General features: G+C 42.4%; 2 protein-coding genes across 7 annotated transcripts in view; both read right to left on the minus strand.

Moving 5' to 3' along the window:
* LOC124127263 (aspartate and glycine-rich protein-like) overlaps positions 1–21422 on the minus strand; it is a 31210-nt gene that overhangs the window by 292 nt on the left and 9496 nt on the right. Inside the window, exons 1-2 of one of the 6 annotated variants that reach the window (XR_007219235.1) lie at positions 2535–2754; positions 488–971 (exon numbers count right to left, since the gene is read on the minus strand). Coding sequence is in view for 4 of the 6 variants with exons in the window: in XM_048388555.1 (XP_048244512.1) it covers positions 678–866; positions 20378–20492 (304 nt within the window). In the remaining 2 variants the exon portion in view is untranslated. The other 5 variants (XM_048388555.1, XM_048388556.1, XM_048388558.1 and 2 more) reach the window with 5 other exon arrangements.
* Positions 11020–16265, minus strand: LOC124126728 (kappaPI-actitoxin-Avd3d-like). The gene is made up of 5 exons (XM_048388554.1): positions 15598–16265; positions 14761–14906; positions 14170–14291; positions 13121–13196; positions 11020–11337 (listed from the first exon to the last, which is right to left on the minus strand). The coding sequence occupies exons 3-5, from the start codon at positions 14236–14238 to the stop codon at positions 11150–11152; spliced, it is 333 nt and encodes a 110-aa protein (XP_048244511.1). The 5' UTR covers positions 14239–14291; positions 14761–14906; positions 15598–16265; the 3' UTR covers positions 11020–11149.

The following is a 21422-nucleotide window of genomic DNA, read 5'->3' on the forward strand; positions in this document are numbered from 1 at the left end:
TTTGCTGATTACATGATTTAATGAACCATTTAATGGGGGAGGGGGAGTGGAGAATTAACCCAGAATATTTTTGAAAAATAGATTTATGCTTCAGACTGTTGACAAAAAATACATTGTTGCAAAAACGTTTTCATAGAGAACTGGTCAGTTCGTTATGTTAGCAACATCCCCAACAGGTATAGGAGTTGAGATAATGGATAATGGATACCGATTGCATAATGGTACATGCTTTGACCACTTTGTACCATCACATGTACCAGTACAATTTAGCCTTTCGAACCGACATGATGAGAATCAATGTTGCCCATATACCCTGTGGCGTGAACTGTGCATGTGTTTAATGCATCCATGCTTATTTAAATATAAATTGCTGCTTTGCCGGCATGTCATTTCAAAGGTAGGAAATATAAATTCAACAAGTTTATGGAAAAGTTTCGTCGAACAAAAACAGTTACCTTAAAGTGTATGTCACATTCATATACTTTACATTTAGACAGATGCGCTGGAAGAGCATCTGTTCGACCTCAGTTAACGTTGCCGTTACCCGCCGCCATTGCCATTGCCGTTACCGTTACCGTTACCGTTGCCGTTGCCATTGCCGTTACCGTTGTCATTGCCATTGCCGTTACCGTTGTCGTAACCGTTGCCGTTGCCATTGCCGTTACCGTTTTATTTACCGTTGCCATTGCCGTTACCGCTGTCGTTCGAGTCGTCATATTTGTCATCATTGTTCCCTTCGTCACATTCTCCATTGCCGTTCTCACCGTTGCCATTGCCGTTCTCACCGTTGCCATTGCCATTGCCGTTCTCACCGTTGCCATTGCCGTTGCCGTTCTCACCGTTGCCATTGCCGTTGCCGTTCTCACCTTTGCGTCTGCACCTTCTTTTACGAGGAGCGCTTAGGGCGACAGCGCAAACACATGCCAAGACAAGGAGAAATACGGCGAACTTCATGTCTGCTGTTCAAATAGCTGTGAAGTAAGAAAGACTCTTCAATGTTATTCATGTGCTGATAAAATCTTGTTAAGACTTGCCATCAAACCCTCACTACCTCTCATTGCCATGATTTAATTGACAAACAAGTGACAAACAACATGAATGACTTATATTTAAGACATCGTTTACATTTAATCACGTATAATTAGATTCCTTTATCCTGCATGCTAGTTTATAGCAGGAAGTGAGTATGGTTTTTCGCCGCTTTTAGAAATATTCCAGAAATATCAAGGCGCGGGACACCAGAAATAGGCTTCACATATTGGGGCGGTCGGGTAGCCTAGTGGTTAAAGCGTTCGCTTGTCACGCCGAAGACCCGGGTTCGATTCCCGACATGGGTACAATGTGTGAAGCCCATTTCTGGTGTCCCCCGCCGTGATATTGCTGGAATATTGCTCAAAACGGCGTCAAATCATACTCACTCACTCACTCACTCACTTCACATATTGTACCCATGTGGGGAATCGAACCAAGGCCTTCGGCGTGACGAGCGTACTCTTTAACCACAAGACAACCCCACCGCCCCTTATAACAGACACCACTATTTGAAGTATCCCCGTACTCGCATCTCTCAGACACGAGTTCCAAAACACGGACCTGACAAATTCATAGATATCGACAATCTGGAATCATTGCATTGACTTCTTTTTTCTTGCTATGCGACATTTCGTTACTTTGCATGGGAAGACTAATTAAAGAAATTGAAATCCATAATGATATAAGTCAGCCTCAGTGAGGTGTCGCGTTCAAGCTTATTGCACTTATAAAGCGATGTGCATGCACGTGTGCGTGTGTGGAAGGGTGTGGTGTGCTTGTGATAATCCGGACTAATGCTGGTGTCATAGTTCTAGCCCACTGAGATACCATGCTGCATTTTCAGATTGATTACCCAACTCAGTCACAGTATACTGACTCCGAGTTGACCAGTCATTTTTTCCCCTGAATGTCGAGGGCCAGGCAGGTTAACTACAACTACCATCTTTTAACAAGTACCATCTTTCTTGGGTAAGACCCGCTCAAGGGATCGAACTACCGACCTTCCGATCTCCCACCGGACGCTCCATCCACTAGACCACGGAGGATGCCTACTGTCAATACAGACAAGATTGGCTTATGGATAATTCGCAATTCGCTGTACTGAGCGAAGTCCCGTGGGCATAACATAAACCTATGATTGTGGTTTCGAATACCAGTTCGCCCCGATTATGTTTCTAGGTTTTTGTCAGCACCATACCCGTGCTCTTCAGTTTCACCAAATGCTAAACATCTGAGAGCTGCATCACTTTCCTCCCACACCAAGACACGCGTTAAACCTAACTCACTCATTCGCTCTCTAATCATCGCCTACTAACAGTGAGGGCAGCACGTGTTCGGCTAAGCATGTCCTGTTCAACTGACAACACTGTCAGTGCGTATGGTTAGCGTAAAAAAATGCAAGACTGACTAATGCTTTACTAAGATTTGCTCATGCTCTACTAAGATTTACTAATGGTTTACGAAGATATACTAATGGTTGAACATGTTAAAACTGTACTTACAATTTCGCTACAGATCAGATCAGACACAGTTGCGGGAGAAGTGCGGGATGCAAGGATATCGAAATGATCCCCCTTTATACCTTTTGTTGGTTTTCCACGTGACTGATTATGGCGATATTTTTCTTACAAAGTTGACATATTTTGTGGATAAGGACGTCTTTATGTTGTGCAACAGCGACATTTAAGGGTCTGTACCGAAACGTGGCTATTACAGCAAAATAAAGAAGTAGTTTTCTATAAAAGGTTTTAACCTTGTCAGTCCGTCATCTACTAAAATAGGCCCTAGATCATTTCTGACAACCGGAAAGTAAATAATGCTTATCTTATATTTGGAAGGTTTCATCCTGTTGTATACATGCAGTGCCGAAATGTAGACACTCACCACATTGCATGCAGTGCCGAAATCTAGACACTCACCACATTGCATGCAGGAAAGAAATGACACTCACCACATTGCATGCATAGCCGAAATGTAGACACTCACCACATTGCATGCAGTGCCGAAATGTCGCCACTCGCCACATTGCATGCAGGGCCGAAATGACACTCACCACATTGCACGCAGTGCCGAAATGTAGACACTCACCACATTGCATGCAGTGCCGAAATGTCGCCACTCGCCACATTGCATGCAGGGCCGAAATGACACTCACCACATTGCACGCAGTGCCGAAATGTAGACACTCACCACATTGCATGCATAGCCGAAATGTAGACACTCACCACATTGCATGCAGTGCCGAAATGTCGCCACTCGCCACATTGCATGCAGGGCCGAAATGACACTCACCACATTGCACGCAGTGCCGAAATGTAGACACTCACCACATTGCATGCAGTGCCGAAATGTCGCCACTCGCCACATTGCATGCAGGGCCGAAATGTCGACACTCAAGACATTGCATGCAGAGCCGAAATTTTAGACACTCACCACATTGTATGCACTGCCGAAATGTAGACACTCGCCACATTGCATCCAGTGCCGAAATGTAGACACTCAAGACATTGCATGCAGAGCCGAAATGTAGACACTCACCACATTGCATGCAGGAAAGAAATGGCTGCACTCAAGACATTGCATGCAGAGCCGTAATTTTAGACACTCGCCACATTGTATGCAGGGCCGAAATGTAGACACTCGCCACATTGCATGCAGTGCCGAAATGTAGACACTCGCCACATTGCATGCACAGCCGAAATGTAGACACTCACCACATTGCATGCAGTGCCGAAATGTAGACACTCGCCACATTGTATGCAGGGCCGAAATGTAGACACTCACCACATTGCATGCAGTGCCGAAATGTCGCCACTCGCCACATTGCATGCAGGGCCGAAATGACACTCACCACATTGCATGCAGTGCCGAAATGTAGACACTCACCACATTGGATGCAGTGCCGAAATGTCGTCACTCGCCACATTCCATGCAGGGCCGAAATGTCGACACTCACCACATTGTATGCAGTGCCGAAATGTCGACACTCACCACATTGCATGCAGTGCCGAAATGTAGACACTCACCACATTGCATGCAGAGCCGAAATGTAGACACTCACCACATTGTACGCAGAGCCGAAATGTAGACACTCACCACATTGGATGCAGTGCCGAAATGTAGACACTTACCACATTGCATGCAGGGCCGAAATGTCGCCACTCAAGACATTGCATGCAGTGCCGAAATGTCGCCACTCGCCACATTGCATGCAGGGCCGAAATGTCGACACTCACCACATTGCATGCAGGGCCGAAATGTAGACACTCACCACATTGCATGCAGTGCCGAAATCTAGACACTCACCACATTGCATGCAGAGCCGAAATGTAGACACTCACCACATTGCACGCAGAGCCGAAATGTAGACACTCACCACATTGGATGCAGTGCTGAAATGTCGCCACTCGCCACATTGCATGCAGGGCCGAAATGTCGACACTCACAACATTGCATGCAGAGCCGAATGTAGACACTCACCACATTGCATGCAGAGCCGAAATCTAGACACTCACCACATTGCATGCAGAGCCGAAATGTAGACACTCACCACATTGCACGCAGAGCCGAAATGTAGACGCTCCCCACATTGGATGCAGTGCCGAAATGTAGACACTTACCACATTGCATGCAGGGCCGAAATGTCGCCACTCAAGACATTGCATGCAGTGCCGAAATGTAGACGCTCACCACATTGCATGCAGGAAAGAAATGGCTGCACTCAAGACATTGCATGCAGAGCCGTAATTTTAGACACTCACCACATTGTATGCAGTGCCGAAATGTAGACACTCGCCACATTGCATGCAGTGCCGAAATGTAGACACTCACCACATTGCATGCAGAGCCGAAATGTCGACACTCAAGACATTGCATGCAGAGCCGAAATGTAGACACTCACCACATTGCATGCAGGAAAGAAATGGCTGCACTCAAGACATTGCATGCAGAGCCGTAATTTTAGACACTCACCACATTGTATGCAGGAAAGAAATGTAGACACTCGCCACATTGCATGCAGAGCCGAAATGTAGACACTCACCACATTGCATGCAGTGCCGAAATGTAGACACTCGCCACATTGCATGCAGTGCCGAAATGTAGACACTCACCACATTGCATGCAGTGCCGAAATGTCGACACTCAAGACATTGCATGCAGAGCCGAAATGTAGACACTCACCACATTGCATGCAGGAAAGAAATGGCTGCACTCAAGACATTGCATGCAGAGCCGTAATTTTAGACACTCACCACATTGTATGCAGGGCCGAAATGTAGACACTCGCCACATTGCATGCAGTGCCGAAATGTAGACACTCGCCACATTGCATGCAGGGACGAAATGTAGACACTCACCACATTGCATGCAGGGCCGAAATGACACTCACCACATTGCATGCAGAGCCGAAATGTCGCCACTCGCCACATTGCATGCAGGGCCGAAATCTAGACACTCACAACATTGCATGCAGTGCCGAAATGTAGACACTCGCCACATTGCATGTAGTGCCGAAATGTAGACACACGCCACATTGCATGCAGTGCCGAAATGTAGACACTCACCACATTGCATGTAGTGCCGAACTGTAGACACTCGCCACATTGTATGCAGGCCCGAAATGTAGACACTCACCACATTGCATGAAGGCCCGAAATGTCGACGCTCACCACATTGCATGCAGAGCTGAAATGTAAATACTCACCACATTCAGTAAACCTAGAAAAGACGAAAGTTGTCTTTAATAAAGTGTTGTCCTCATCTAAATGAATGGGTGTCATCATATATCTATTTTGGTGCATGTTTTGCAAATAATTTATCTTGGTCAAAACTGTTATAGTGTAACATCCCATCTGTTTTCCATCTTGAAATCACTTTAAGATATAAACCTCTTCCTTATACACTATTTTCCAAAACAAATGGGGTATGGATGAAATTAAAGAAATAGAAGCTGAACACATACTTGATGTAGAAGATCCCTAGCAATCAAATTCTCACGCCGAATCATGTCGCACTTGGAGAATGTTGTAGATATCTATATTATATATTAGCGTTTAAACGTTGTATCAAATATTGGCGTGAAGTAATAACAAATTCAGATTCACAGTATCCATAAAAAGTTATGAAAAGATATATCAGGCATGTAATAATGGAAAAAAACAACTGATAAAGTCAAAGATAAAGTCTCATCTTTAAAAATATGGATTTGGATATTTGAGAAAACCAGAGACTCGAGTCAAGAACAGTAAAGAAATATATCAGAATTTATTTATAGATTAAATTCTACCCATCAACAGGAAGATCCGGGATAGAATAGGTCTTCAGCAACCCATGCTTGCCGTGAAAGGCGACTATGCTTGTCTTAAGAGGCGACTAACGGGATCGGGTGGTCAGGCTCGTTGACTTGGTTGATGCATGTCGTATCCCAATTGCGTGGATCGATGCTCATGATGTCAATCACTGTATTGTCTGGTCCAGACTTGATTATTTACAGATCACCGTCATATAACTGGAATATTGCCGAGAGCCGCGTTAAACAACAAACAAATAAACATCAACAGGACTGGCATGCTCAATTGTGTGTTATTACTAATATGTTTCATTATTCATCGTTCAAGAATCAATTTTCTGTTGAGCCTTATCTAATTGCAGTAAGAATAAGTACATTCAGGTATGCTATTACACAGTTCCGCTGTAGTTCACATCAGTTATTTCTTGAGACAGGTAGATATGTACATGTACCTAGACAGCAAAGACTGTGCAAGGTATGAAATCAAGGCTATGTAGAGACTGAGTACCCTGTTTTGCTCATCTGTAATGTCTAACATGATCTCAGCCAATGAGTTCCAGAAATATTATGTGTGTAGCAGGGCGTTTAGTCATCCCACTGATGACATCCTTACCTTGTCAGCTTGCTGACGGGGTTAACCTCTTTGGTCATGTGGACGAGGCTTCCGACTACTGATCAGAAGGTCCGTGCTTCGAATCCAATCACGGCACTCGGAAATTTTATGGCAGCTACATTCGCGCCCAATGTGGGGCTGAGCACTTTCATATTAAATTTGAGCAAAATAAGTCTCAGTACCCTACTATTCGGCCCGGGACGTGCATTCTGTTGACGGGGAAGTAAATTTAGCGGCCATAAAATGTCCGATTTCTGATCAGAAGTCGGACGCCTTGTCCACATGACCAAAGAGGTTAACCACGTCAGCAAGCTGACAAGGTAAGGATGTCATCTGTGGGATGACTCCGCGCCCTGCGACATGTCCATCCTGGAAACATTTAACATACTCATGTCTACTTCAAATGAAACAATTTCAAGACATTTTACTACCTTTATTTACCACAGAAAGAATGTTTGAAAACTATTATTATGATCTGAAAGTCTAGACGGTGTCATGATGTATGATCGGACTGAGCTGTGTACTGTACTATACAATGTACCATGGGTCGATGGCCTCCTTCTGTACTGAATAAAGAATAAGTGAACTTTAAGTCTTGCATTTGCTTCAGTTTGTGACGGTGCAACAGGTGGGGCAGGATACGCTCACCTTTTCGCGACCACCTGGTATCATCACCTATTAATGGTGATTCATCGACGCTTGCTCATGATATGGTTGGAATTGTGCAATTTTGGTGGACATTTCATATGAATACTAAAATGTTTAATTGTTCTTCAACAATATTTCAATATTTCTGGTATATAATGGTGGTCTGTAAATAATATAATATGGATCAGAGAATCCAGAGCATCGATCAACGCTGTTTGGATACAATGACATGCAATCATCCAAGTCACTGAGTCTGACTGCCCGATCAATTAGGCGATTTAAATGACAATCACAGATTGTGAGGGACCTATATTCCTACCCGGAATGAGAAGAATGTAATCCATGTGGCAAACCGTATGAAGCAAAGTGAAGAATATATTCAACATAATAATGATATCTTTCAGTGTTGCCTCGAGGGGAACCGTGGTAGAATGTGTCCCCAGCACCCTACTGCTTGTCGTAAAAAGGCGAAAAAGTTGGGCCACCCGTTTGCCGTGGGTTGCGCCCCTCTATCGGTGGAAGAAGGTAGTCTGGCACTGGTTCCAAGAGGACGGTTCCTTTGCCCAACACACCACTTTGACCCTAACTTCACCTGGACGGGTGTTAGAATGGGCCCGGTTCTATCAATCGGCTGGTTGCGCCATGCCCTGAGCATGGTAAATTTCAATTTTGAATAAACGCTGATATTCATCATAGTAATTATGGGAAAACATCACATGTTTGAATATTTTATAAACCTGCCTAGAGTCCTATGCCAAAAGGCGGTTCTCATTAGCCAATCTGGCTATAAATCAACCTCCAGGTTATATTTGACTTCAGATTACTGTCAAGACAGAACAAGTCTGACTGTAAATTCTGTTTGTCAAGTTTGCTTGAGTCAGACATCCCTGTATTATTCACCAGCCATCACTCAACCCTGGCGACACAGCACAAATGTCAGAGCTTGAAAGACAGAAATGTTGGCGTTCATATTCACTTATTTCCTTGTAAATAAGAGGGGGAATGGGATTTTAGCTTGAGATCAGCGTTTGTTTCAATGTAAATATCCATGGGTCTGTGTCTGACAGATCGATACAAGGATTTATTTCTTGGCGAATCTGTGATTCGAATTCACAATCAGCAGATCATAGCACGGCGAAGGGATGCAACTGTCGACAGCGGATTATTGGCTTTATACCACAAGGCTTCGCCGAGAAATAATGTTATATACTTTTATGACAATATTAGTTTTGGTTGTTTTGGGTTTGTTTTATGTTTAACGCAGTATTCCAGCTATGTGAGGGCAGTCTGTAGATAATCGAGTCTGGACAAGACAATATAATGATTGACATCATGAACATCGATCTGCGCAATTGGGATATGATGACATGCATCAACAAAGTCACTGATCCTCACCACCCGATCCAGCATGGGTTTGTACAACTTGTTCAAGTCACATTATGGCTGAAATATTGCCGACGTGACGTGAATATTTAACTCACTCTTTCAGGGCTTACTTTCAGTATTATGCATTGAAGGGAGCAAATATGCGTCCTCCTTATGTCGTACACAGTATATAAGTAAATGTGTGAACATAGGCGGTAACGTCACCCTTTCTAGTACTCTTTCTAGTATATCTTTAGAGCTGAGTACGGTGCAGCATCGTTCCTCTTGTACGCTTTATTATTACGTTACTCTAGAAGATAGAAATTTATTAAAATAAAAACATATAAGGTATTTAGGTGAAGGTTGTTAGGCGTGCCGCTGCCCGGTCCCTTGGACCACTGGAAGATGTGTGGTTGGAGACGATTGCCGATACATTACCGCCTGCATATACTTTGTCCCAACATCTTGGGTTGAAAGGAGCTGAGGCATCTAGAACCACTTTGGCAACTCTGATCATCGGACTCACAGCCTTGAAGAGTGGCACCACAAGACCAGCCATCTAGCCAGGAAGAGCCACTCCAACATCTGTGAGGGGTGCAGCTGTCCAGAGAGAGCAGTCCAACACCGAAGTCAGCATCCTTGGCATGGTCGGCAACCCCTCTGAACCTCCTCGTAAGCGTCGTTACCGCCAGATCGACGCCCACCCCGGGTCATTGAAGGAGGACCTGGTCAGCCACCATCTGTCTGACACTGACAATACAGACCATTTGTCGGAACTACTTCATCGTTACTGAACATTGATAGGAATATGTACATTTTAAAATTTTAAACATTTTAACTTAACATGCATAAATACGGTAATGGAACTGATGAGCGGTACTTCTCTGTTCTCGTTCTATTTTCCTGGTACCGGGAGCGGTAAATGTGGTGTCAATGAACCGTGTCTGAGCGCTCACTGGTCCCGGGAACGCTACGAAGAGTTGTCCTCTTAAAAATCACATTTGGCGCTTCCAGACGGACACCGTTGTGTACATTATTCCAAAGTGTCGGCCAACACATACAGTTTGGACGTCGAGCCTCCGAACAGAGACAACATTCATTAACGTTGTTGTGTTTTTTCCATTTCAAACATATCATGCGTATTTACCTTCGCTGACGAACTGGAAGAGGACATAAATGTTCACCAGAAAGACGTTTCAAACTACTCCAGCCATCACTCAACCCAGGTGACACGGCACAAATGACAGAAATGTCAGCGTTCGTAGAAGTGGGAAAGATTTCATATCCACTTTTTTTCCTTGTAAATAAGAGGGAGGAAGGGGTTTTTTTTGGCTTGAGATCAGAGTTTGTTTCAACATGGGCCTGGGCCTGACGGATCGATTCAAGGATTAATATCTTGGCGAATCTGTGATTTGAATTCACAATCAGCGGATCATAGCACGGCGAAGGGATGCAACTTTGAGAGCGGATTATTGCGCTTTATACCACAAGGCTTCATGGAGAAATAAAGTTATATAATTTTATGAAAATATTAGTTTTGTTTGTTTTTGTTTGTTTGTCTGTTTAATTGTTTGTTTAGCGCATTATTCCAGCAATGTGAGGGCAGTCTATTAATAATCGAATCTGAACACGACAATACAGTGATTGACATCATGAACATCGATCTGCGCAATTGGGATGTGATGGCATGCATGAACCAAGTCACTGAGCCTGACCACCCGATCCCGTTATGTTAGCCACCTCTTACGACCTGCATGGGTTGTTGAAGACCAATTGAAAACCGGACCTTCAATGGTGAAAATATTGTTATCTAAACAATGAATCTCAAAATAAATAATATATCTGTCCAACCTACAGCATATTTCACACAATACTGAGAAAACAAGATATTTATAGCCTTTGGCCTTATGGAAAAGCTCGTAAACATTGACGTACGTAGAGGTGTTTGTGCCCAAAAAACAAGATCATGATTCGAACATATTCAGTAAGCACAGCGTATTGATCATGAGGCATTTAAAAAAAGAAAAAAACTATGCAAAATTAACACATTTTATTGTAAAACGATTGATGGACAATATTCAAGACAATACTCAATTTTTGGCAATGAGGCATGACGTGTGATCAACTTTATGTGGATACGACAATATGGCTCTGGTCTACATGGAATTCAAGTAAAGCATGGATTTACTACAGTTACAATGTTAAGGTCTGTTAAAGAAGGCGCCTCTCTTTCTACAGGTTCTCATACACGTCCTCTTGTTCCGGAAGTTGTTTTCGTTACCCCCGCAGCCGCCATAGTGGAACTCCTCGCACCTTCTGGTGGCTTTGTTGTAGTAGAAACGGTGCACCAGCTCTGAACATGTCCCTGCGTCCTTGCTCAGTTCGCAATCTACAGGTGTATAAAAAGAGGAAATTTCTTGTGTCGAATGAAATATCATGTTTCTCTCATCGAGTGATGTGGGAAAGTAGATACTCTCCTTTCCCCCGTTACAAGATGAGAGAAACATAATATTTGACGAGACAGTGGAATAACCTATGTCTTATATACTTATTGTGTAGTTGTCTACCGGATTGTTTTTGTCATTGCAAATGTAAGACGTTGAAACATGTAAATTCACCCTATCTAACACGCAGCGGCGTTTCACCACCCCTTGTAATTGTGACTTCAAAAGTAATTCCGAGTTTGCATTATTTATCGTACATTTGGATATGATATAATACAAAATCAACTTCAACTAAAAATGTTCTTGAAACCTACGAGAAAGTTGTTGGAAGCGAAGGAATACACGCTGGTCGAGTTACAAAAATGGCGCTTTGCGAAACGAGTCTCCATTGACGAGTTAAATGAGAAATGTACAGTTAATGAGATAACATTTTCAAGAGAATAACAAAGGCCAAAAGCGATATTAACTCCATAAATGACCATCTCTTTATATTTTGCATTGTCGATGTGGAACTAACAGTTTATGTACGGGCAAGACAGTTACAATATCGGGAGACACTTAGCGGGGAGGTAACTCTTGTACGACAACAGCTACGTCAAAGTGTTGTGTTTAATGCAGTGAAATATCAAGTGTTATGTTCACTGCAATACAAATATCATTTTTCTCAAATTTAGAAAACTCTTTCACACTAAAGTATAGAATGAAACCACACACGTGGTCATTCAAACACTTGTTATTGCAATACCTTTAATTTGTGAAGAGTGATTGGATGAGCATGATTGTACGCCGCTTTCGGCAATATCCCAACATTTGCACGGCGCATAACAGCAGAAGAATTTCAAACATTTCTTTCATGCAGAGAACTCAACCAAGGTGATTAAAAAGTTTGTTTGTTGTTTAACGCCGCACTCAGTAATATTCCAGCTATATAACGGCGGTCTGAAAATAATCGCAACCAGACAATCAAGTAATTAACATCATGAGCATGGGTCTACGCAGTTGGGATGCGATGACATGCATCAACCAAGTCAACGAGCCTGCCCATCCAAAACCGTTAGTCGCATGAGTTACTGAAGACCAATTCTAACTCGGATCGTCAAAGGGAAAGGAATGACAAGCACGTACAAACAATGACAATACCAGCATGTAACAAACCCTACAAATCCTGCAAAATATATGTAACACAACAACGGTACGTTATGCCTTATGGTTATGAAATTGTGCCTCGTACAGTTGTGAGATCAGATAAATGAAGTTTGAAAATTTAATAATATTCTTATAAATCTATCAATCCGGATAAAACCGGTCCAAGCTCTGGAATCATAGGTATAGAAAAAATATTCATTTTAGAAATAAAGGCGAGGTGTCCAGGCACATGATCAGGTTTTGTGCGGTGTTCAATGTGTTAGGGCAGGAGATGCTCACCCTCTTCGCCAACACCTGGTGTCATCACTGATTTCCAGTGGTCCAATCATATAATTTTCACAGCTATTTTGCCCTTTACGCCAAATGGAATCTGTTATGGAGGATAATCTAGAGTGGATATTCTCTTGCATTGGCAATATTTATATTTCATTTAAATGGTTTTTAACGTCTCTATTGCATGACAGGACCCCGTGTTGCATTAAAATTTTAATAAGACGACAGTAACAGTGTAGATTTGTAAAAGTATGTGATGAGTAATACTATCGTTACGCTACGATCATTTGGAGACGCTGTGCGACTTACCTGCCTGTTCTCTAACACAGCGGGGGAATCGGCCAAACAACACCTTACACACCTTGTCATCTGTACATTTCAATTGCTGAAACACATTATGGGTTACACATTAACCGATAGGAAACCATTGCCTGAACGGACTATGTGGTTCTAATTGATAACTGTCCCCGTCAAAATATGATAAACCCTCAATAGGAGTCACGTTAGGTGAGGTGGTGAATAATTGACTTGCATATGCATGCGTTTGTGACGGGTGCTCCCTTGATGTAGCGAACACATGGTATGTTGATTCATAAACACATCAGTATACTGTAGTCGGAATCGCAGAGCAGCAGAGATTTGGCATGGTTATGAAAAGGGTTTTGACGCTTTTAATAATTCCAAAACAATTTCGTTGACCTGGATTCTGTAACTTCAGAAATTTCAGTCGAAACAAAAGCCAACCCACGGAAGAACAAATATGCCCGCTCTATAGTACTTCCTTCTGATTAGATGCCATTGAAGTAGAGTCCACAAAGTACAGCCTCTTTTATTAGTCTCCATTCGGAACTTCCGTTTAAGTTTTCGAAATACAGAATACCGATAAGTTGTTCCGAATGCTTTCCTTGAAACGAGAATTCAAAATTTGCCAAGTCAGCTGGCTGATTAGAACGTTCATCTGGCGTGACGTCCTGCAGAGGGGTTGTCATATTTTAATGTAGAAAATTATTGCACTCAGCGTCGTGAGGTATGACGCAACTGGGAATCGAACCACCGACTTTCCGCTTATGGAACCAAAAAAGACTTGGCATTAGTGTTACGTGTGGTATGAACGGCAGGGGTTCCCGCTAATACCACAAATAACAATTACAATTAACAATCATAACATTAGATCGACCTCATTCAGTACAACACTTCATTCCAACAAAACAAACCCAGAGGACAACCTCAGTACTTGTGTCCCACCTTGCAAATGATGAAAAATGAAGTAATTAGAACGGCATTCAGAGTAAATATGTCACCTTGATTCTATAATTACATTTCAATTTGCTAAAGAGAGAAGCTACAATTCTACTCACAGCACAGGTGTATTCTGGTCGACGTGGGCACGTACAGTCAGATGGGACGTTGCCAAACCGACACCCCATCAGGCATCAGAAGGGTCGGAATATACGCCCAAAACCACGAAATGGGCGGGGACCTGCCAAAAGCCAATGGTTCTGAAGTCATTACATATATACAGAAAGAACACATTACCACAAATGATCAAGTCGAATGTTCGAAAACACTTAGTACCTCCTGGCACAATATAAAAAAGTAAATCAGTCGATTTCATTCGTAGTACAGACCAATAAACAATATTACCAGACAGATTACATATTTTTAATTGTACAGGAGAAACAACGTTTGTAGGAATTGGAAGTTTTACAAATAACATACTTACTTTTGAATACATGCCACTTTTTGATTGATAGCAACTTCTTTTATTCTTTGTACGACGTTTCAGAGCTACTTTTGGCTCCTTCATCAGCGAATGATAAAGGAACAAAAAGTAGCTCTGAAACGTCGTACAAAGACAAAAGGAAGTTGCTATCCATTAAAATGTGTCATATATTCATGTTCTTCCAACTTCTAAATGCCAATCAAAGTCTACATTTACTGTTATTTACCTTGCCAGTCCATGATCGGAATTGGGGTGGGCGTGTCCACAGAAGATGGCATTGTCGTCATTGATGCATCGTCGCCAGACACCAGAGCAACGCTGACACACGTAAGAATGGTAAACGGTACTATACCGTGTGATGTCATAGTGAATCTGAAAACAATTAAACATTATCAGATTAAATAGTTTTAAAATGTGTTGGGTCGTTATGGGCCAATTGTGTTGAGGTGGGGTGAAATTGGGTTTAATGTCGCGTTCAAAATTATTGCACTTATTGTGAGGTGCATGCACGCGAGTGTGTGACTGCTTGTACTAGTCCGGAATAAATGCCGATTTTATAGTACTAGCCCACTGAGATACCATGCGGCAGTTTTAACATGAATAGCCCACTCAGACAGTTTACTGACTCCGAGCCGACCATTCCTTGTTTTAGTCCCTTAAAGCCGAGCGCCAGGCAGGGTAACAACAAATGCCATCTTTCAACGGCTTTTGGTACATATGTATGTACCTGTAAGAACAACAAAAGTAATAAGATAACAAAGGTGGAAACTTAAGAAGGGATGACAACAGTTGATTGACGCTAACAGGTGATTAGTAATCGATAAATGGTATCCAACACTTTGCAGTTCTCTGCTCCATAGCATTTCGTCACCCGATGAAGGAGTAAGTATATACTCCCAAACGTTTTGTTCCTCATAATAAAGAGGTTGGCATCTATAAATTCTCTTCCCTATAAAAAGTAAGGAATAAGTTTTGTTCCTTGTACGTATGTATTAATCATAACTCGTGCGACATTGACTTTAGAAGTAATAAATGCACAAAGAATGACAATTGTTATACTTACATCAGACCAGTGGTGTTAACGAATATTATATTCTTGTGTGGTGACCTTTCCTGATGACCGTCCACTCTCTTATTATATAGACACACGTGTAACGTCATGCCTGACCTAGTTCTCATTTATCATACACAATATGTCATATTTTATCTCTTTCACGCCATGCAGAACCTGCTTCGTGACGTCACAAAAGACAGGATAAACAAACCGCGGTGTAATTACCCATGATGCGTCACGCTCAATATGCACATTTTATGCATGTGAATTACTATTACCATTGCCAGGAGCATGTCGTGGTTTGCTGGTTGATCAACAAGTTGTTTGAGTGACATGTATTCCGCAGTATACATAATTTTATGGATGCAGAAACACTTGTATCGTGATATGTAAATATTACCTTTTTGTGTTTGTGAATCACGCCATAAACAAGAGATCCGTGTTTTATAATGTTGGAGAATATATGCGACATAACGATACCATTAATCTTGTATATGATGTGTAATTGTTTTGTAAGAACAGTGGCACATACATTTAACATTAAAAGCTAGGTGAGGAGAAATGGGGTTACACGTCGCGTCTAATATCGTTGCAATTTCACGGCGACATGCATGCCTGTGTGTGTGTGTGTGTGTGTGTGTGTGCGTGCGTGCGTGCGTGCGTGCGTGCGTGCGTGCGTGCGTGCGTGCGTGCGTGTGTGTGTGTGTGTGTGTGTGTGTGTGTGTGTGTGTGTGTGTGTGTGTGTGTGTGTGTGTGTGCTTGTACTATTTCGGAGTAATGCCGAGTTTATATTGCTAGCACACTGTGATATCATGCCGTAGTTGAACTTGAATACACAGCATACTCGGACTCGGAGTCGAGCAGTCCTTATTTTAGCCCCTCAATGCAGAGCGAAAGGCAGGGTAACAACAAGTACCTTCGTTTAACGTCTTTCGGTTTCACGCGGTCGGGGATCGAATCCCTGATCTTCCGCTCTCCGGGCAGACGCTCCACGAGACCACGGAGGCGGTCTTTTTAATGTTTAACTAACACACAACATGTGTATGGTTTTAGTATATGACAATTAATAAGTAACATAATGATAAATATAATAATTAACATAAACCACGGTACTTATAATGAGAGGGCACTAGTGACCATGAAGTCAAAGGCGACGCAATTCGCTGTGAAGGGTTGAGCCAAGGGGCTCTTCTGGCCTTATGTTCCTCGAGGGATGATACGTATGTTTTCCTGTATGTCGAGTACTATTTCAGCAGCACCTGCCTTTGGTGTCTTCATTTCACAACTTTTGACATGCAATCAAGCATGCTCTTTGTATGAATACAGCGTCATTCTGTTCTTGTTCAAAAGTTGTTGGATCAGGGTTACAATATTCAATGCCTCAGTACGGCCTTCAGCACGTTTTACGACCAACATGTGGAGGAAATTTCCAAATATGATGCATGAGTGGCTATTGTGATGTTTGGTGCAATTCTATATTTTGGCGTACACCATTACCGTGTGTGTTTTAGGTGAACAATTGACATTCCTTTGCGTGTGTTAGTGACGGGTGTTCCCGATGGGGCAGCATACGTTCACCTTCACGTATAATCACTATTTGATAGATTCATAAGCACATGTTAATTATATATTCGTACACGGCACTGGGATCTCTTTAGGCGGCAATGCTTGTCGTAAAAGTCTGGTCCAGACTCGCTTATTTTACAGACCGCCGTCATATAGCTGGAATATTGCTGAGTGCGGCGTTAAACAACAAACAAACAAATATGATTAAGAAAGGGTTGTGAGAAACATGATCATAAACTGCCCTTTTAAGGCGCTTCAACAGACCCGTTCCTACCGTCGATTCACTAATCCAGCTGCGCTTATAAGTGTAAAGATTGATGTAACAAAACAATATCACTATCAACTTTTGCCCTGGATCTCTATATAAAGCTCCAGGAGAGATGTATTGTAGGGTCTAGCAAATGTACCCACAAATTCTTGTCGCAAAAGATCAACCCTAACTCTTAGATTGACTGACTGACTGAGTATGGTTTTACGCCGCTTTTAGCAAATTTCCAGCAATATCACGGCAGGGGACACCAGAAATGGGCTTCACACATTGTACCCATGTCGGGAATCGAACCCGGGTCTTCGGCGTGACGAGCAAACGCTTTAACCACTAGGCTATCCGACCGCCGCCTAACTCTTAGAACAATCAAAGATGGTATTTTTGTTCCTGGAATCCTGGCAACGTATTTTATAGCGGCAATGAAAAAGGGAAAGCTTTGGTTACGGCAATAGCAAATGTGACGACCATGTCATAGCGCTTACATTTATCGGATCGGCATTGTTGGCCACGATGTTAATAACAGAGGACACGGAAATGACAAGTGAGTGAGTGAGTTTAGTTTAACGCCGCTTTGAACAGATTTCCAGTTGTACAACGACGTATCAGCTTATTGTGGGTGGAAAGCCACTGGGTGATGCAGGTCTCAGACGTTTACCACTTCGGTGAAAGCCATGAGCACGGGTATGGTGATGAAAAACTTAGAAACATAATCTGGACGAACCGGGATTCGAACCCACAGTCATAGGTTTCTGGTGTGTCATAGAGACGCAAATCTGCACAGCGAATTGCGGCGCCTTAAACGACGGGGCCACCCCTGCCCCCTCTTGAAAATAGATTTCACACTATTTTTAGCAAAATTTACTAATTTGTATCCTACTACACATCAACATGAATGTACAAATCCATTTCTAAATGAGAGTATAATCTGTTGCTATCATGCGTTTTACGGTATGAAAGATATATATGCCTCTTTACGAAATAACTGATCGACCTGATAGCAACTGGCCAGTCCTTTGAAAGTTAGCATGTGTGACAACATTTAATACTGGGAACCTTAAATGTACAAAAGTGGAGAGTGAGTGATCTGGGCTTAATGCAGTTACACAACGCCCTGTCAGCTTCCGTGTAATGTTGGGGAAAGCCCTGTTGTTGCTTATTCTTCCATGAATCCCCAACAATTAAAAGAATTCTCAAATGTCCAAGGTGGACATGCCCGATTACTATTACAGATAGACGTGTATTTAATGTACCAGGCTGTGTTTGAATTGCGTATGTGAGTGAATGGATTTAACGCCGCTTTAAACAGTATGCCGTTTATATAACGGTATAAGTGATGCAGGCCTCAGACGTTTTAAATTACCACTTTGATGAAACACATGAGTATTGGTATGGTACTGACAAACGTTCGGCGACCTGGCCAACCGTTCCCCCACAAAGGGGGATAAACGATGTCAATAGTATTGATTTAGACCTGCGGTTATAATACACTGGACATCTAAAGCTGATAACTGACCAGTATGACGTCCAGCCAAGGCATTTACTCTCCTTTCGGTTTTTGATAGGACACTGTGTGGCCTGTGGCAGCTCATTTCAATGCAAGTGTAACGGTTTTAAGCTTTCACTTTCGTCGAGAGCCCCGATCTAAATAATTTACTCCACAAACAGTTGATTGTGATCTTCCACCTTAACCAATGCTAGAAAATCTCTTAGAATCAACGAACCTTCAACTATCCTTGTCCTTTTTGTTTTGTTTGTTTGTTGTTTAACGCCGATCTCAGCTATCCTTATCTGACAAAATGATGAAGATATCGCCATAAAAATTTCTCCAAATATCAGTTAATGGCCGGACCTATCGTCAAACATCTATTAAGCGTCATAGCTCTCGATAATTAACAACAAAAGGATTGTCGACAAAGATTGAAAGATAGGGAAAAGTATTTATTCAAGATTGCAGGACATTCATTCTTGATTACGCTCGATGGGAAACTGCTTCACCTGAAAGTAAAAGCATACGTTTAGTACGTTATCCGGCTGTACATCATCAGTACGGATCTGAGGACCACAATGGATGTGTGGTGGTATAACGGTAAGATTTCTAACCCCAAAATATAGCTGATATTCTTGTCATGGTACACCGTTAAGCCTTTATTCTATCGACCACCTGTAATACAGACTCTATTACTCACAAGCCACCGTGATTGGGCTGCATATTTGCTGATTATATGATTTAATGAACCATTTAATGGGGGAGGGGAGAATTATCCAAGAATATGTTTGAAAATTGTATCATGCTTCTGAGTGTTGACAAAAAAAACATTGTTGGAAGATGTTTGGGGTTTATTTTAAAAAAGTTCTTTAGGCTAAATTTTCATTGAGGACTGGTCAGTCCGTTATGTTTGCAACATCCCCAACATGTACAGGATAATGGATAATGGATACTGACTGCATAATGGTACATGCTCTGACCACTTTGTACCATCACATGTACCAGTACAATTTAGCCTTTCGAACCGACATGACAAGAAGCAATATTGCCCTTTTACCCTCTGGTATTAATTGTGCATGTGTTCAATGCATCCATGCTTATTTGAATATAAATTGCTGCTTTGCCGGCATGTCCTTTTAAAGGTAGGAAATATAGATTCAACAAGTTTATGAAAAAGGTTCGTCGCGTTTATTTTCAAACAACAGTCAACTGTCACATTCATATAACTTACATTTAGAAAGATGCGCTGGAAGAGCATTTGTTCGACCTCAGTTAAAGTTGCCGTTACGCGTCGCCATTGCCATTGCCGTTGCCATTGTCGTTACCGTTGTCGTTACCGTTGCCGTTGCCATTGCCGTTACCGTTGTTGTTCGAGTCATCATATTTGTCATCATTGTTCCCTTCGTCACATTCTCCATTACCGTTGTCATCGTTGCCATTTCCATTGCCGTTCTCACCGTTGCCATTGCCGTTGCCATTGCCGTTGCCGTTCTCATCTTTGCCTTTGCACCTCCTTTTACTAGGAGCGCTTAGGGCGACAGCGCAAACACATGCCAAGACAAGGAGAAATACGGCGAACTTCATGTCTGCTGTTCAAATAGCTGTAAGAAAGACTCTTCAATGTCATTCATATGCTGATCAAACCTTGTTAAGACTTACCATCAAACCCTCACTACCTCTCATTGCCGTGATTTTATTGACAAACAAGTGACAAACAACATGAATGACTTTTAATCAAGTATAATTAGATTCCTTCATCCTGCATGCTAGTTTATGACAGTAAGTGAGTATGGTTTTCGCCGCTTTTAGAAATATTCCAGTAATATCAAGGCGGGGGACACGAGAAATAGGCTTCACATATTGTACCCATGTGGGGAATCGAACCCAGGCCTTCGGCGTGACGAGCGTACGCTTTAACCACAAGACAACCCCACCGCCCCTTATAACAGTAAACACAGACACCACTATTTGAAGTATCCCCGTATTCGCATCTCTCAGACACGAGTTCCAAAACACGGACCTAACAAATTCATAGATATCGACAATCTGGAGTCATTGCATTGACTTCTTTTTTCTTGCTATGCGACATTTCGTTACTTTGCATGGGAAGACTAATTAAAGAAATTGAAATTCATAATGATATCAGTCAGCTTCAGTGAGGCGTCGCGTTCAAGCTTATTGCACTTATAAAGCGATATGCATGCACGTGTGCGTGTGAGGAAGGGTGCGGTGCGCTTGTGATAATCCGGACTAATGCTGGTGTTATAGTTCTAGCCCGCTGAGACACCATACTGCATTTTCAGATTGATTACACAACTCAGTCTGACTCTACACTGACTCCGAGCTGACCACTGTCATTTTTTTCCCCTGAATGACGAGGGCCAAGCAGGTTAACTACAACTACCATCTTTTAACAAGTACCATATTGGATAATTCTCAATTCGCTGTACTGAGCGAAGTCCCTTGGGCACATCAGAAACCTATGATTGTGGTTTTGAATACCAGTTCGCCCCG

The sequence above is a fragment of the Haliotis rufescens genome, unplaced genomic scaffold (assembly GCF_023055435.1).
Source record: "Haliotis rufescens isolate VD_foot unplaced genomic scaffold, xgHalRufe1.0.p SCAF_73, whole genome shotgun sequence".
NCBI classification, from domain to species: domain Eukaryota; kingdom Metazoa; phylum Mollusca; class Gastropoda; order Lepetellida; family Haliotidae; genus Haliotis; species Haliotis rufescens.

Excerpts from the sequence above, each read along its gene's own strand:
- LOC124126728 (XM_048388554.1), bottom strand. The coding sequence starts at position 14,238 with ATGGGGTGTCGGTTTGGCAACGTCCCATCTGACTGTACGTGCCCACGT. Across the intron at positions 13,197-14,169 it reads GACCAGAATACACCTGTGCT|CAATTGAAATGTACAGATGA; the intron begins GTGAGTAGAATT and ends AATGTGTTTCAG. Across the intron at positions 11,338-13,120 it reads CTGTGTTAGAGAACAGGCAG|ATTGCGAACTGAGCAAGGAC; the intron begins GTAAGTCGCACA and ends ATACACCTGTAG.